Source organism: Protomyctophum bolini, assembly GCF_963924005.1.
Source record: "Protomyctophum bolini genome assembly, chromosome: 5".
Classification (NCBI taxonomy): Eukaryota; Metazoa; Chordata; class Actinopteri; order Myctophiformes; family Myctophidae; genus Protomyctophum; species Protomyctophum bolini.
This window is the reverse complement of record NC_137866.1, coordinates 18,203,797-18,220,168: the sequence shown is the minus strand read 5'-3', so window position 1 is coordinate 18,220,168 and position 16,372 is coordinate 18,203,797. Positions and strand designations below refer to the sequence as shown.

General features: G+C 42.7%; 2 protein-coding genes across 2 annotated transcripts in view; both read right to left on the bottom strand.

The window, feature by feature from the left end:
* bsna (bassoon presynaptic cytomatrix protein a) overlaps nucleotides 1-3,840 on the bottom strand; it is a gene marked incomplete at its 3' end in the record, with an annotated part of 107,723 nt that extends 103,883 nt beyond the window's left edge. The window contains 1 exon segment of the mRNA XM_080764534.1: nucleotides 3,361-3,840. Coding sequence (XP_080620660.1) covers nucleotides 3,361-3,825 — 465 coding nt within the window. The 5' untranslated portion in view covers nucleotides 3,826-3,840.
* Nucleotides 1-9,360, bottom strand: part of mtcl2 (microtubule crosslinking factor 2) — a 272,313-nt gene extending 262,953 nt beyond the window's left edge. The window contains exon 1 of the mRNA XM_080764535.1: nucleotides 9,336-9,360. The gene's annotated coding sequence lies outside the window, so the exon portion shown is untranslated. The remainder of the gene's footprint in view (nucleotides 1-9,335) is intronic.
* Nucleotides 9,361-16,372: the final 7,012 nt, after the last annotated feature.

Below are 16,372 nucleotides of genomic sequence, written 5' to 3'. Positions count from 1 at the left end.
TTTTATTAAATATAAATTTCAATCTTGTGCCGACGGGCTTCTCTGTAACGTTATTATAGAAATTGCTAAATTCACATCACAGCATAACAGATAGACTGTCATTAATACTGCCCATGCATGATATAATCATTGTGATGAGATCGCATGTAGGCTAACAGTATCTAGCCCATGTTTCCTAAAAGTACAGTATGAAATCCACTGAAAATAATCTCTCCCTATTACTTCTCCTGGGTTTGATAATTGGTGTCAAGCCATGTGCATAAGTCCCCTAAACGCTGGCTGATATAAACGTAATGAGACACTAATAAGGTTTGTAGCCCAGCACGTTTTATTAGATTACCAGGACAGTACATGGACAAGGATTATTAGATATACAGTAATACAGTTTTAATCCGTGATTTGAGAAACAATGTAGGCTACATTAATTGTTGTGGTAACAGTGACTGGATTGTATGTTTGAGACAATGGGTAGAATCCCATGAGGCGATCACGGAAAGCCTGTTATACCAAGTGAGCTGAAATTAGTACTTTAAGGTCCAATTTAATAACAGTTGCCTTACCTTATTTATAAGTATGTCCGGAAATGAAAAGAAGAATCTACATTATGTTCCACTGGATGTTTTTATTATTTAGTAAGGTCTTGTTAATTAATTTCAACATTTTAAAGGTCAGTCAATTAGGAAAAAGTGTTGCAAAAGTGTTTGTGCAAGTGTCGAAGTGTTCCAGCATCTGTTTGTTGATCAACCCTGTTAGCTGATAAAATAAAGAGATTGCAAAACAATTGATACTGACAGTTGTATTGAGCACATAACTCAAAATGTGTTTTCATGGATGGACACCAAATGTATTCTGCTCTATACTGAAAGCAGCCAGTACGTGCTTTCAGAAAGCAGAACACATTTGCTGTTCATGACACAATATCAGCGTTTGGTAAAGTTCCCTTAAATGTTGTGTGACGTACAGTATACTGTATGTAATCAGAGCCAGGCTAAGGTTTGGTGTCTGGCACTGTTTATTAGGTTACTGAAATACAGAGAGGACATTGAGTATTATCAGACATGATCAAATTCTAACCTGTGGGACTCCTCACGACTCACATGGACCATGTTGTCTGGCTACTAGTCCACCAAGCAGTGTGAGTGTGTGTGTGTGTGTGTGTGTGTGTGTGTGTGTGTGTGTGTGTGTGTGTGTGTGTGTGTGTGTGTGTGTGTGTGTGTGCGTGTGCGTGTGTGCGTGCGTGTGTGTGTGTGTGTATGTGCATGTGTGGGCATGTATGTGTGTGTGTACTGTATGTTACGGTACATTATATAACCTCTGTCATCTGAGTAATTCCCCTAGTACTGTAACAATCTAACACAATGTGGCATCTAGAGGCTGTTTATTGTATTATACACGGACAAAAAGGACACTGATTTGATCAGAGTAGATGGGAAAAACCTGTGCGTGTTAATAAGAGTTCAGAATGAATAGAGACATGACGTGCATATCTGTGGGTGGCTTTGACTTTGTGTGTGGTACTGTCACACAGAAAGATGTGTTGCATTATTATATTATATCATTATTCAAGTGTTTTCAAACACATTCTTGACAGCCATGTTTGGCTGTAAACGACATTGTGTGTTTTTTATGGCTGCCATGTTGGTTACGGCAAAAATCAAGAAGCGCAGCAGGTGAGCCTTTGATTAGACAGCAGTTTGTTATTGAGCCCAGCTGTCATTATCGACAAATAACACACAGCAGAATGAAGTGACTGACCAATCAGAATCATGCATGTTACAACGCATGGTACAATTGGTTACCCTTCAATAAGCTATGTTGCATTAGGTTACATTAACTTGCGTTACATTGCGTTAGGATACAGTAGGTTACATTATGTTAGCTTATGGGTATAGTCGTGTTGCATGTTGACTTGTCAATGTTAAACTATTTTGTATTCTGTTTTTAGGGAAATCCCAGGTGGTTCCTTTAATTAAATAACACCATAATATATTACAGTACACTACAAAGTAAGCCTGCATGAATTAAACTGAACAGTGTGTGCGTGTGTGTGTGTGTGTGTGTGTGTGTGTGTGTGTGTGTGTGTGTGTGATCAGCGTGCGTGTGTGTGAATTTATGTGTTAATTTATCAGCTTGTATGTGTATGCCACGCACATACTGTATTTATGTGTTCATTGATTCATGTGCGTGCGTGCGTGTGTGCGTGCGTGTGTGTTAATATATCAGACTGTCTATAGTCTAAATCCCTCAGTGTGGAGCTTATCAGGCCTGCCACTTCATTAGCATCATCCGGTGTTATTAACCATGGAGCACACATACAGTACTGTACAGTACTGTACACACACACACACACATGACACACACACACACACCAATGAGCGAATGCATATGCTACTGAACTACCAAACAACCAATAAAATTTATACTGAACAATGAAAAGTACACAGTACAAAGGCATCAGGCACGATCGATCTTTCGACTGAATTTCTTTGCAATGAATTGGACAGGCGCATGGTCTGCTAGTTATAGAAGAACATAGCAACAACTTAGCAGAGACAGAGAATAATACCAAAATGGAAGTCCACCCCACAGAGAGGACAGAGAGGGAACCACTACCACTACCCCTCCCTTCCAGACAGTTCATAATGTCTGATACTTGACTGATTTACTTCTCCTTCAAAGACACGATTAACCTCTCCAACACATCCCTCTCTCCTTGACCCCATGTGTACATCCCTAAGTCCCCGAGCCCTTCCCTACCTCCAACCTCATTAAATCAGTTGTTTCCGCTACAGCCTCTAAACCACAGCAGGCTTACTGCATCCTCAACTCTTTCCTTGCATCCTTTTTTTCCTTCTTGCTCTACCTTCCATTTCTCAACACTGAATATGCTGCATTCACACGGGCTTGCAGGCAAGCGGTAGACGGCAAACCGGAAGTCATTTTTAGTGGACGGGAGCCTCACTGCTTTTGTCTTGCTCTACCTCCTGCCACAGTGGTGAAGGCGGCGGTCACTCAATGCTTTAGAACCTCACTTCTTTCTCAGAAGGCTGAAGCGTCATGCCGCTTTTGTGAATTTGGTGTAAATTCGGCATGAAGTTTACCTGGAAGCACATATTGCTATTGCGTTGTATTCCATGTAACTGCTGAACAGAACACAGTAGCCTATAGCACATGCAGTAGCGTTCACTTTCTACACATGACTGGACATAATGAAACATACTCTCTCTTTCTGTCTTGACCTAGTTTATCTCTCACTTCGGTCCGTCTCTTGTGTTCGCCATCACTTGATGTATACTGGTGTACTTATGCAACAAATTCACACATGCACACACACACACACACACACACAGACATCTTTACCTCAGTGAGATGTGGGTTGGGGTTGAAGCCACACTGGTTGCAGACCGTGGCCTTACACTGGGTGCAGGTGTTGTAGTTGGGCACTGCAGGCGGGTTGGTTAGCTCCGTGGTGGTGCAGACGGGGCAGACAAGCTTCTTGCTCGGCATGGGAGCGATCTGGGGAAGCGAGTAGGGCGAGGTGGGGGTCACTCCTCCGCGGTCCGGCGACGCGGAGGGAGACCGACCTGTCCTGGATCCGCCCGAACCAGAGAAGTCCACCTGGAGGTTTCGACGCGACGCATGCTGGCCAGGGCTCGGACCCGGATGTGTCATGGACCCTCCCATTGGACCGTGGCTTTGGCCCAGGCCAGGCCCAGAACCTGGGCCTTGCCCAGGGCCTGTAAACGAGCCCGACTGCATCTGTCTCGGGGGAGTGGGGCTCTCATGGGTGGCAAGGCGGTATGGTTCCCCGGCTCGAGAGCCCATCCCTGCTCCAATACCTCCTCCTGTCCCTCCTCCTCCTCCGTAGCCACCCTGCTGCATTCCGGGCTTGGGGCTCCCCATCGGACCCCTGGGAGACAAACAGAAAGAGGACATCTTTCAGATTTAATTTGCACTAGTCAAATGCTACGAGATGTGAGACGTTTGCGATTTACGAGGTTGCATGAGAGGGGACCCAACCATATAAACACAACATGAGACCCAACCATATAAACAACACATGAGATATCTGTCTAAACACCTGAACGTGCATGGCCAGTGCAGTCTTCTGGTCTGTGGAAGGTCAAATAAGACCACCGTTTACCTGTAATGTGCTGTTTTCTGCGACACTTCATCCATAGTCAAATTCATAGCTATGTATTGCATCAACTTATTTATCGCACATGCCCAGAAAGTTAAAAAAAAAGTGTTAAGTTGAACAGTAATTTAGATTTTAACCATCATTTATCATTTTATAAGTGGTCATTAACTTTGGGCAAGTAGAACATGACCTGTACCTATGGGCAAGTGCCTCTGAGACATTAGTGTCAACCTCTGTAAGGTAACTTATAACTGATAACTATAGTACATCTGCAGTGGTTGAAGGTGCTGTCCCTATTCTTCCACCGAGAATGCTCTTAGCTTAGCTCACGTTTATATAATTCCAAACATTACCCATGTATAGGCTACTCAGCTACTGTATGTCCTCAGTGTTAGTTTAACTCTGAAAGGTAAAGATTTACCTAAGTAAGCAAGGGCAAGTAATCTAGAACGGAATGCCATGCAGTAAAAAGGCTACAGAGTGAACAACAACATTAAAACCACCTGAATGATGACTAATGCATTTGGTGCTGACTGCTGAAAGCAAGGGAGAGACCTGACAACGACCACAGGCGTCAACACAGTGTGGCAGCATCACAAGAAAAGAAAGGTCTCAGGCAATTCAGCAACACACACACACACACACACACACACACACACACACACACACACACACACACACACACACACACACACACACACACACACACACACACACACACACACACACACACACACACACACACACACACACACACACACACGCACACAGCTGTCCTGAGGGTATACTACACTGGTGCAAATCTCAGCCTGGGGACTGTAACAAATGATTTAAGGCAGGCAGAGAACTGTTGTCAACAATCTAATATTCCTCTAATGTTGTTCTCCCTCACTCCTCTGGAGAGAATTTCAATTAGCAGGTTCAAAACAGACACAAATCGAGTTGAACAAAGACAAACTTTATATCGCCATCATTGATTATTATCACAGCTGTAGCCTGTAGCCTGATCAGACTGAAACTGGGAGTTCACTCAGTGGAGTGGGCGGGGTCTATGGGCTGCAGACACGCACATCTCTCTCGCACACACACACACACACACACGTCAAGCAAACTGACAAATTAATTTGTCACACACACAGTCCTGCTAATTTAGAATAAGTATAGCCTAATGTTAATGTATCTGAACTGCTAAGTCTGGATGTATTACGATGTGTTCATAATCTTTACATGCTGTCTAATTCTGACTTTGACAAGATGGAGGGCTGTTGTCATCACCACTATTTTTTTCTTTTCTTTTTTTCTCTCTTTTAGACCGGATGTGTTGGCACATAGGATGGGCGTGGTGAGAGACTGGTATAGCGCAGTAAAGGTGAACAGAATAGACTTGTGGATAGACAGCTAGCATACAATAATAAAGTGGTGATTAGTTTGTTAATAGACTGGTAGCCGTAAATAGGTGAATATTGTGGATACACAGCAAACGTTTGTCAAATTTCTTTTCCTGGACTTTTCTGGATTTGTTTCTGGATTTTGTCTCCACCACCGGTCTAGCAAAGATAGCTGTTACTGTTTGGCATTTCATAAGGATCAGCTCACTCCCACGGGAAGCAATTATTTCCTATTTATGTTCATTCATTAATGAGACTTTGAAAATGAGAATTCTTATGAAATGACTGCATCAAAAGCAAAGCCCTAACCTGCTCTGATTTGAAGGTAGTAAGGGTAACAAAACAAAGGAAGCTGTAAACTCATGAAACTCAAACTCCATTCAAAAACATTTCAAAAGGTACAAAACAAACTAGTAAGTCCAAAAAGCAAAACTGTACAGAACCAGGCAGTAAATCATAGTCCAAAAACGCAAACCTTTCAAGGAGAACCAGGAACAATAGGGGTACAGCTCAGGGACGAAGACAAATGTTCTGACAGTTTGTGTTTGTGAGGAGACCAGTTATATAGGGAGCAGGTAATGGGCAAAATGTTCACAGGTGGGCTGACGAGGGAGTTGGAGACAGGTGTGCAGTGTGATGGAATGGAAAGAGGGAGTGGCCAGGGAGGAGACATGGTTTGTGGAGTGACAGATCATGACAGTCTCTTAAGCTTCGGTTTGGATGCCACCACTCTGTAGTCAGTACATGTTTTGTATTTTGGTTGGGACAAACCCAAACACAGTGTTCCATACTGTATGTATTCCCTGCTATTCGGTATTCCATTAGCCTATTTCATTAATATATTTACTTCATTTAATTTGTGAGGTTAATACAGGCTTTCTGGGCAGCAACGAATGCGTTCTTCATTTCTTCTCTCTCTCTCTCTCTCTCTCTCTCTCTCTCTCTCTCTTTCTCTCTCTAGTTGAGTCCACACTTTCTCCTTCTCTCCTCAGAATGAGTTGCCAAATTGTGGGTTATTAATTATGTGGGTCCCAGAGTGAATGTTGCTAATGTTGTTAATGAGCAATAATAATAATAAACCTGAGTACACTTTGAGACACAACAAAGTAACACGATTATGAATGAGTATGAAGCCTAAGCATCCTTAACATAAACCACAGAGTCAGTGTGTGTGTGTGTGTGTGTGTGTGTGTGTGTGTGTGTGTGTGTGTGTGTGTGTGTGTGTGTGTGAATGGAGAGGATTGAGTGTATGGCAGAGAGAGAGGTGTGTGTGTGTGTGTGTGTGTGTGTGTGTGTGTGTGTGTGTGTGTGTGCGCGCGCAGTGGGGGATTGACTGAACAACAACTTTCAAGTCAGGACAAACTTCTTAGAACTTAGACAAGAACAGACAAGAAGAGAGAGACATAGAGAATAAGAGAGATATGGAACTCAGTTGAGCTGTGTGACAGACAGACCAGAATAACGGTACCAGCCCTCTTTTGTCTATGTTTACACCGATTCTCCAAGTGTTACACTGGGGGACATTCATCACCGTCGCACACACAGCTTTAATGACCCAACCCCTGTGTTCCACAGTAGCCAAAGGGATTCCACTGTCATGTTTGGTTTTTCCTCCATTGGCAATACTTGCTCTTCATTATCTTCTTTCCTCGTGCATTTCAAACATGAAAGGTGCTAAAGAGTGTTTTATTATCTCTGTCCCTGTCAGAGTGCATACCGGTGTGTGTGTGTGTGACTGTAATTGTGCAGCTAATCTCGGGAATCCCCCTGCAACTTCCTCTAGTCCTGACAGCTGCTTTCCATGACTTGCAAACCAGCCAGATATGCACTCCGTGGATCACTCCTTTCCAGTTAATATCGTACGCACATGCTGCGTGCTTGTGCGTGTGCGACCGTGGAGACACATTTGTAATCTATATTTTGATTTATGATGAGGAAAGAAAGTTCCAAAAAAGAAGAAGGTTTTTAAGGATGTATGCCAATTTCGATGCCTAATTTATGTACCGGTACATTATAATTTATATAATTCATGTAATGTACAAACAAAGAATCCCCGTTAAATCAAACCAAACTTCTACTTCCTACTCCGGATCTAGCTCTGGTCCATATCCTTAAAGACTCCAATACAAAGATGTTTCTGTGGTGAAGAAAGGCGACTTTCCCTAGTGGACATAACATTTTCTTTACAAAATAAACAATTTCATCTGAAGAAAAAATATGTTTTAGTTTTCTCCACTGCACCCTCTACAGATCTTATCAATAGAAAATCCTTATTGACCAGATTTTTCCTTCCGGTGAAATATTTTCTTTTCTAGGTATATTTTAGGGTCTCAGAGTGCGCCCTGCAGGGAAAGTAAGGTTTCGACTCCACAAAACCGTCTTTGTAAAGTTTGTATTGCTGAGTAGTGAAAGTGTTCTTTTTATTTTTGCAGCAGTCGACGGGCTTGGAGTCTTTCATGCGAGTGCAGGAAGTTGAAAGTACCATAGCGTTAAGGAAGTCTTTAACGCTATGGACCAGAGCTCTATATTCCTGTCTCTTCCTTACACTCAGATACACTGATAGAATTGTCTTTTTATGGACCATTTATTTCTCTTACGCGCACACACACACACACACACACCGCCTTTCCTCTGCACCAGATCCAGCCGTTTTATACTCTTACTTGGCCTGTTTGTCTCCTCCTCGCTGCTAGCAGTGAGACTCCATTAAACCAGGAAGTGTGAAGAAGGACCATCATCACAACAACATGTTTCATTGGTCACAGATGGAGAGAGAGAGAGAGAGAGAAATACACTCTTCATCTCTTTTCACTCCATTCTGCTTCATCACTCTTATCTGTTATGATTATTCTATCTTTTCTTTTTCGCTTCTTTTTGCGAGATTTTTATTGAGTATTTTCAAATTTCAGTACTTTTACTTACTCCACTACATCTCAAAGGTAAATATTGTACTTTTACTCCACTACAATTATTTGAAAACGTTTGTTGCGACCGTAGGTAGCAGATTATACGAAAACCTGCAAAACCTGTCACTCCGTCAGTCACGCCTCTATATATGTCTATCAGTCCATCACGATCACATCTGTCCATTCAAACTCGATCTAGACAGATAGATAGATTAATGAATGGATGTAAACTGTGAAGCAGTGGAGAATGCCTGAGGCGAGTATAGAGTGAAATGTGAAAAGGCCCCTCTGCCGTTGCCTCATGCTCAGCACTTTTAATTGAAATTCCTATCAGTGATGATCAGCCTGGGGAGTTAGTTGAGGAGGGAGAGAAACACATTAAATAAATGAGAGCCCAAACGGAGGGTTCAGGCAAGAAGAGAATTAAATGAGTGTTTGTGAGAAAAGGGAGAGCAGTAAACAAGTTTAGGCATGAAGGGAGTGGAATGAATGAGTAATAGATGGGGAGAGAGAGAGAGAGGAGAGAGAGAGAGAGAGGGAGAGAGAGAGAGAGAGAGAGAGAGAGAGAGAGAGAGGTCTAGGCCGGGGTGAACAGATAATGGCCAGGTAATGACTTTACTGACAGTGTGAAGTCAGTAGACCTCAAAATTCACATTCAATTTTGTGTGTGTGTGTGTGGGGGGGGGGGGGTTACAGATATTTAAATGCTAATTTCATAATAATTATTTTTGTATTTGGGGAATGCAAAAGTGAAACGTATTTGACACACACACACACACACACACACACACACACACACACACACACACACACACACACACAGATTGAACAGTAGATGGGCTTTATCATCCTGCTGGAGAGTCCAAAGTCTAGAGACTGTTGTCTCTCTCTCTTCCCCACCTCTCTCTCTCTCTCTCTCTCGCTCTTTTATGTTCTTATATCTAACTCTCTCTGTACCATTCATGCCCTCTGTCATCTCTCTCTTCTTCCTCGCTCTATTTCTCAGTGATCTTTGTTGTTATCATAAATTAATGAAGAGTCATTTTATAATTACTCTCATCTAGTCAACCATGTAGGCCCACCGCGATGTGTTAGCGTCCTGGTTCTGAAACCAGGGCCTGAAGACACACAGGTGGGACCCTTGAGGAGATTTGAAATGGTGCCCATGCAGCCCACTGCCCAGGCAGGAAGGCAGCACAAATAAAGATAAATGGTTTATAAGCATCGCCTTTGTCCAAGGCGCTTTATATTGTGCCCATTCAAGGTCCAGCAAAGACAACCGCATGCAAGGCACCAATCTGCTCACCTTTATGGAGCCTTTATGGATGTTGCTCAAGGACACCTTGACATGATGCCACGAGGATCCGGGGATCAAACCAAGAACCGTCCAATAAGGGCCTTTCTCGGCCCCACCCCTCTCCCGTTGCTTTATATTGTGTTTAGGATGGTGTGGAGCGGAGGTGAGCGGGCGGGGTCGACATATGCCCTTACTGGGCTGCATTCAAGACACTTGCCTTGTGTCTGACACCTGACTTGTGTCTGAACACAGCTTTGATGGATGTGTTCTGCCCCCCTCCCCCCCATTAAAACAAAATGTTTGGTCAAACCATATAGGCTTCCATTGGAAATGCATTGGTGCGGCCATTAAACACAGACACAAGACAAACACAAGACAGGTGTCTTGAATGACTGTGAATGCAGTCCAGTAAGGCCACCCCTCCTGGTGCTGCGGCCATCTTGGATCCTAAACACAATATAAACAAATGGGAGAAGGGTGGGGCCGAAAAAGGCCCTTATTCCAAAGTGGCTCTTTCTCCTCAGCCATGGCTAACCCAAATAATGGGTAGTGGTAGCAGTTCCAGTAGGGGAGCCCAGATTTCCCTTTCCCTGGCCATGTTAGCCAGCTGTGACTGGAGGATCCCAAGGGATATTCTCTCCACATGCCGCCATAGCAGCTGGACATGTCTGGTAAACCTCCCTGGAGATGGGAGGCAACCAGGAGACATCCTTAGACACCTGGCCCGCCTCAGCTGGCTCCTTTCCATGCACAAGAGCAGAGTCCCTCATGGATGACCGCTAGCTTTTCACCTTATCTCTCTAAGGCTTGCATCAGCAATATTGTTCTGTGGGTCATGACATACATTTCATCACTATGGCGAGAGTAGGAAGTTAACGAAGACTGACCGGTGGATCGACAGCTCTGCCTTTTGGCTTAGCTGCCTTTCCGTCAAAACGGAGTACTGGCGCTGTCAGCGAATGCTGACAGCTGTACAGCTGTCCCGCTGCCCCCATTCTCTCACACACACACACACACACACACACACACACACACACACACACACACACACACACACACACACACACACACACACACACACACACACACACACACACACACACACACACACACACACACAGGTAGCTTGCTCACCATCTCACCATCTCACAGGTACAGTTAGCTTGCTCACCATCTCACAGGTACAGTTAGCTTGCTCACCATATCACAGGTACAGTTAGCTTGCTCACCATCTCACCATCTCACAGGTACAGTTAGCTTGCTCACCATATCACAGGTACAGTTAGCTTGCTCACCATCTCCCACCTATACACATCCAGCCCTCAACTCATTTTAAACAAAAATGAATGGAGAAAACACTACTATAATTATGACCTGTATCAAAGTAAAAAGAATCACACCCGTGTGAAGTGAGGGGCGATCTAATCAGCGTTCCTGAAGAAGATCCTAAGGGATCGAAACGTTGAGTCAAATAAACCAGTGGAGCTGAGTTTTCATACCAGTGTTGTGGACTCTATTTTTTCCTCTTGTACTGCCTTTTGTCCAGCACCTGGGCTAGAGTGGAGGTGCATGCTCTATTTCCTTTGCGATCTAATCATCGTACATCATCATGAAGAATGGTAGTCCCTTATTGGCCAAGGGTGTACACTGACATACCCAGCCGATGTGCTCAGACACATACGTATGACGTAAATTCTCCATTCATTGTCACACTATAGCGGTTTATAGGAGGGGCCCCTCAAAAATCACACCTCTGTGAAGTGAGGGACGCTCTTATCATCGTACTCGTACATCATCATGACGTAACATGTCGATTTGCTCGTCATCGTGTACATTCTCCATTTATTGTCAATGGGAATGTAATGTTTGTATAGGACAAAAACACAGATTTGCTCGTCCACATGGCGTAAATTCTCCATTCATTGTCAATGGGAATGTAATGTTTGTGTAAGATGAAAATCTACACTAATAGCTGAATATAGGAGGGGTTAGGGCCCCTTAAAAAAATAAACAAGTATAAATACAAATAGGTCAATTTGAATCTGAATTTAGCCAGACTGAATACGTGAGTGAATCCACTACTCCGCGTATGAGTCTGGACTGCCCTTACTATACGTTGGTGTACATTCTATATGGCTTGGCAGACAGCTAACAAAGTTCCCAATAAAGCTCCAAAAGGCAGTGACTTGGTTTAGGTTCTTTAGTGATGAATAAATTGTAAAACTGCAATACAGAAAAAATAGAAAACACAACATGGTGTCATAACTGTACAATCATAAACCAAACATTAGTTCCTTGTATGCATCACACATGAAAAAGAACATGTTGTACTCACTGTACTAAATGCCTTCAACATTTTAGAAAAGATCAAGCATATTGCTTTAAGAGCCATAAAGTTTAACAAAAAACACACAAACTTACAGACTTATCCTGTCCAAGGCCTGATAGAAAGGGTTAACTCAACATGCAGTGAGAGAGCTCTTGACAGTGTGCTGGCTTGAACTGAACTGACTCTGACCAAACTAATCACCTCATAACTACCCTTGTGAAGCTACCAGGTGAGGAGAATTACTAATTAAGCAAAAGAACATTGGTCTCCAATACACATATGGCCTACTAGGTGAAAGGTGAACTACCTAGAAAAACAGCACACAGAGAGTTTGAGAAATCACTGTTTTACAGACAGCAGTTGAAACGCAGTCACTGACTGAAAAAAATCTTAACTAGGTACAGACTCAGTGAGCGCATCGAGAATGGCCGTCATAGGCAGACCTGTCTCCCTTTCATACATTTTGTTTTGATTGTATTATTCCACATTTTGCTTTGGCAATGTAAACCTATGTTTTCTCATGCCAATAATTGCATCGATTGGCCTCGGTCATTTTCTCGAACTCTTTGCCTATTGAAGTCCAGGTTGATAACGTGTGAGTGAATCCGCTCTGGCTAATGCCAGGCTAAATCTCACGGCCCATCCTCCCCTCACCTGAGACCAAGACCCGCTTATACTTGAACTTCCTTACTTGGGTTAAGGACTCATTCCTTACCCCAAGTGAAGGACAAATGTACTAAATAATGGGTTACATAGGATTTAGAACGAATCAATGTACATGTCTTCTATGCCCAGCTTTGTGTGTCTGTGTGTACCCATATAGTGAAAAAGTGATTGGCCAGAATGTGATGATGTATCATGATAAGAGCGCCCTAAATAAACTATTCATTTCCATCCAATTTAGTCGTGCAAACATTCACTGTACATACACATTCACACACACTAGCACGAAATACACAAATACATACTGTAGAAGGGGTGGATATTACTTGCAGATATTATTATTGGGCAGTGGGCTGTAAGGTCAAAACAAAATGGACCATCATTTTGGTCCCATATACTCTTGCATTTAAATTAACACTAAGGGTTTTATTGTGTATGCTAGACCTCAGAGAGAACACCATTACCCTCCGGCGTGTGTGTGTGTGTGTGTGTGTGTGTGTGTGTGTGTGTGTGTGAGCGTGTGTGTGTGTGTGTGTGTGTGTGTGCGTGCGTGTGTGTGTGTATATACAGTAGCTGGTGAATAGTCTGTGAAAATAGCCGTTCTACAAGCTCATAGCTTGAATGTAGACCTATTTCTGCTATAGCCTATATATTTTTTTTCCTGTTTTTTTATTATTGTCAACAATAACGACAAGCCTAAAGATTTGGCTGCCGGGGCGCCCGCTGGCCTATAGTAGTCCAAGCGTGTGCCATTATACTGTGTAGGCTCTGGCCTATAGTAGTCCAAGCGTGTGCCATTATACTGTGTAGGCTCTGGCCTATAGTAGTCCAAGCGTGTGCCATTATACTGTGTAGGCTCTGGCCTATAGTAGTCCAAGCGCATGCCATATATACTGTAAGCTCTGGCCTGACATTGCGTTGCGTGTTTGAGTCCTGTTCATGACAACCTTTTTGCTGCATGTCTCTCCCTCTTTTCTGTCCATAAAGGCACAAACAATCTTAGAAAAAAAGATTTGGCCGCCATGTTTAAAGTTGTTAACTTAAAATATTGTATATACTGTTCAGTAGCATTGGCATACTGTTCATCACGACAACATTGTGCATGTTAACTCTCCCAGTTTGTGATATAATTTCTCCCAACCAGCCACCAGTAGCAGCAGCAGGCTATTTCATGCTGCGTGTATAATAAAAGGATTAATTTGTGCAGCTCTGACTCAGAATGGCCAGTAAATGGGACACATGGATAAAAATAGAGACTACCTCAGCTCAAGGCTTTCAAATTCCTTATACGAACACACACACGCACGCACACACACACGCACGCACGCACGCATGCACGCACAGAGTGGGTGGAACACATTTTCTCCACCGGCAACATCGTCACCATCATCATTGGTATCTTCTTAATCATCATCGTCATCATCATCAGTGTCTTCCTCCTCATCCATTCATCCCTTTTCTCTGGGAGTTGTTAATCTTGCATATTGTTAGGCCAATCAGTGCACAGACACTGACACCAAGGACTTCAATTTCAGAATATTTCAAATCTACCATATGTCATTTATAATCGCACAGCAATCATCGTGCTGACAAACAAGTACAACAAAACTAAAAAAAAACTATCTTGGTAAACACACACATGCGCACGCACACACACACACACACACACGCATGCGCGCACGCGCACACAGGTTTTGGAAGGAGGGGAGGATGAAGAGGAAGGGTGGGTGAGAGAGGCTGAGGGTGTGGAGTTGAGGAGATGTTGAGTGGATGTGATTACAATTAGGAGGAATACTGAATGTAGAATCAATGAGAAGATAGGACATCATAATGGCATATTGTGACCACATAGGCTAATCCTAAGGTCCACATACTGATCGAACTTACTACATATTATACGTACTACATACGCTCCTCCCAGTTTATGTATCTCTTGCTTCCTTTCCCTAAGTCTGCCTCTTCTATTTCCCCTATCCCATCTCTCTTCGCTATCTCCCTCCTTCCCCTCCTCTCTGTCTCACCCCCACTCTCCTTTCCTCAAATAACTCTCTCTCTCTCTCTCTCTCTCTCTCTCTCTCTCTCTCTCTAGGGGTCACTGTAAGTCAGTGTGGAAGCTGACAGTGAACCAAGTCACCTGAGGTAAACGGTACACACTGTGCGTGTGTGTGTGTGTGTGTGTGTGTGTGTGTGTGTGCGTGTGCATTGCACCAAAGTGAATTATGGCCCCAGGTGGGTGGTACTGTATACATCAGCTGATTCAAGGTCAGCTGTGAGTTTTACTAAGTGGAAATTCATCCTGACTTATGTACACACACTTATGTATACACCATTTATGGATGCCTGAATTAATTAATTCATAATTATATTATAGTCCATCATTCATTCATTCATCCATAATTAATTTATCCAACAATGCATTCATTCTCATTAACGGTGGGTGTATCAGTCCCTTATCTCATAAGCCAATCTACACAGGCATGACTCCGTTATTGAGTCTCCAATAGCACAGTATGGATGTGATATACAACACATACTGTATCTACAGTATACATATCTGTATATACGTACAGCATATACAGTATAGCCAAGGGGAACAAGGGGAAACCAGGTGCTGGAATGAATTACAGTTTTTCACGATTGTTAACACACAAAAATCAACGTTCACTTCATGTACCTAATCGTTTGACACAATTTGCACTACTTCACACTCCCTTATCTGCACTAGACTCTGATGTCAATTACACATCAGCTTGTTGTCCAAACATCACACAAAATATTCAGTTGTTGCACACACTTCTCGTGTAAAAGCATCAACTCACAACACACAAATATTCAGCAGACCGGTTTACAGTAATGTAAATTTAAAATAAAATAAAATGAAATAGACTTTTTTGGCTGCATACTGTATGTGTGTGCTGTTTTATGTTTGACTATGAAAAAGTAGGCCAACACTGAGTCATTTTACAAAAGGAGAAATGGCTCATTCTCCAGAGTCATTGTCATTCATATGTTGTGTTTCACTTCTATGATTGTGTTTTACATTTTGCACTTCATGTGGGTACCACATGAAAACATTTTGTGTTTGAGGTTTTCAGTTTTGTGTTTGCAGTTTCGAGAAAGCTGTTGTTTTGTTAATAATCGTGAAAAACTGTAAAAAAATATATATATATCATTAGAAAGTATACAGAAACAAAGCCTAAACTAGCAATGGGGACAGACATTGTGTCACAGTCACAGACTTTTCTCATTTATTGAACAGTATAGGTCTTGTATTTCTATGTATTGTTCCCTGGTCTAGTTTTCATGGTTCTATGTTTGTTTGCTCCAGCTGTGTCTCATTTTGTAATCAACCCTCATGTGTATATCAGTCTTGTTCCCCAGTCAGTCCTTGTTAAGTCATTGTATCCTGTCACCTGTTTTAAGTTGTTCATGTTATCTTCTGTATTAAAACACCAATTCATGGTTTTGAACCCTACGATGCCTGGCTGTTCTGAGTTTGGGTCTTTACCTCACCTACACGTGACACATTGTACCAAAAAGCCAAAATGATCCCCACACCGCTCCTGCTGCAGAATGTTTTCAGGAGCAAAAAGTACTGCTGTTGCAACGATGAAACTCATCTATCAAAAGAGATTATTTTATTTAAAT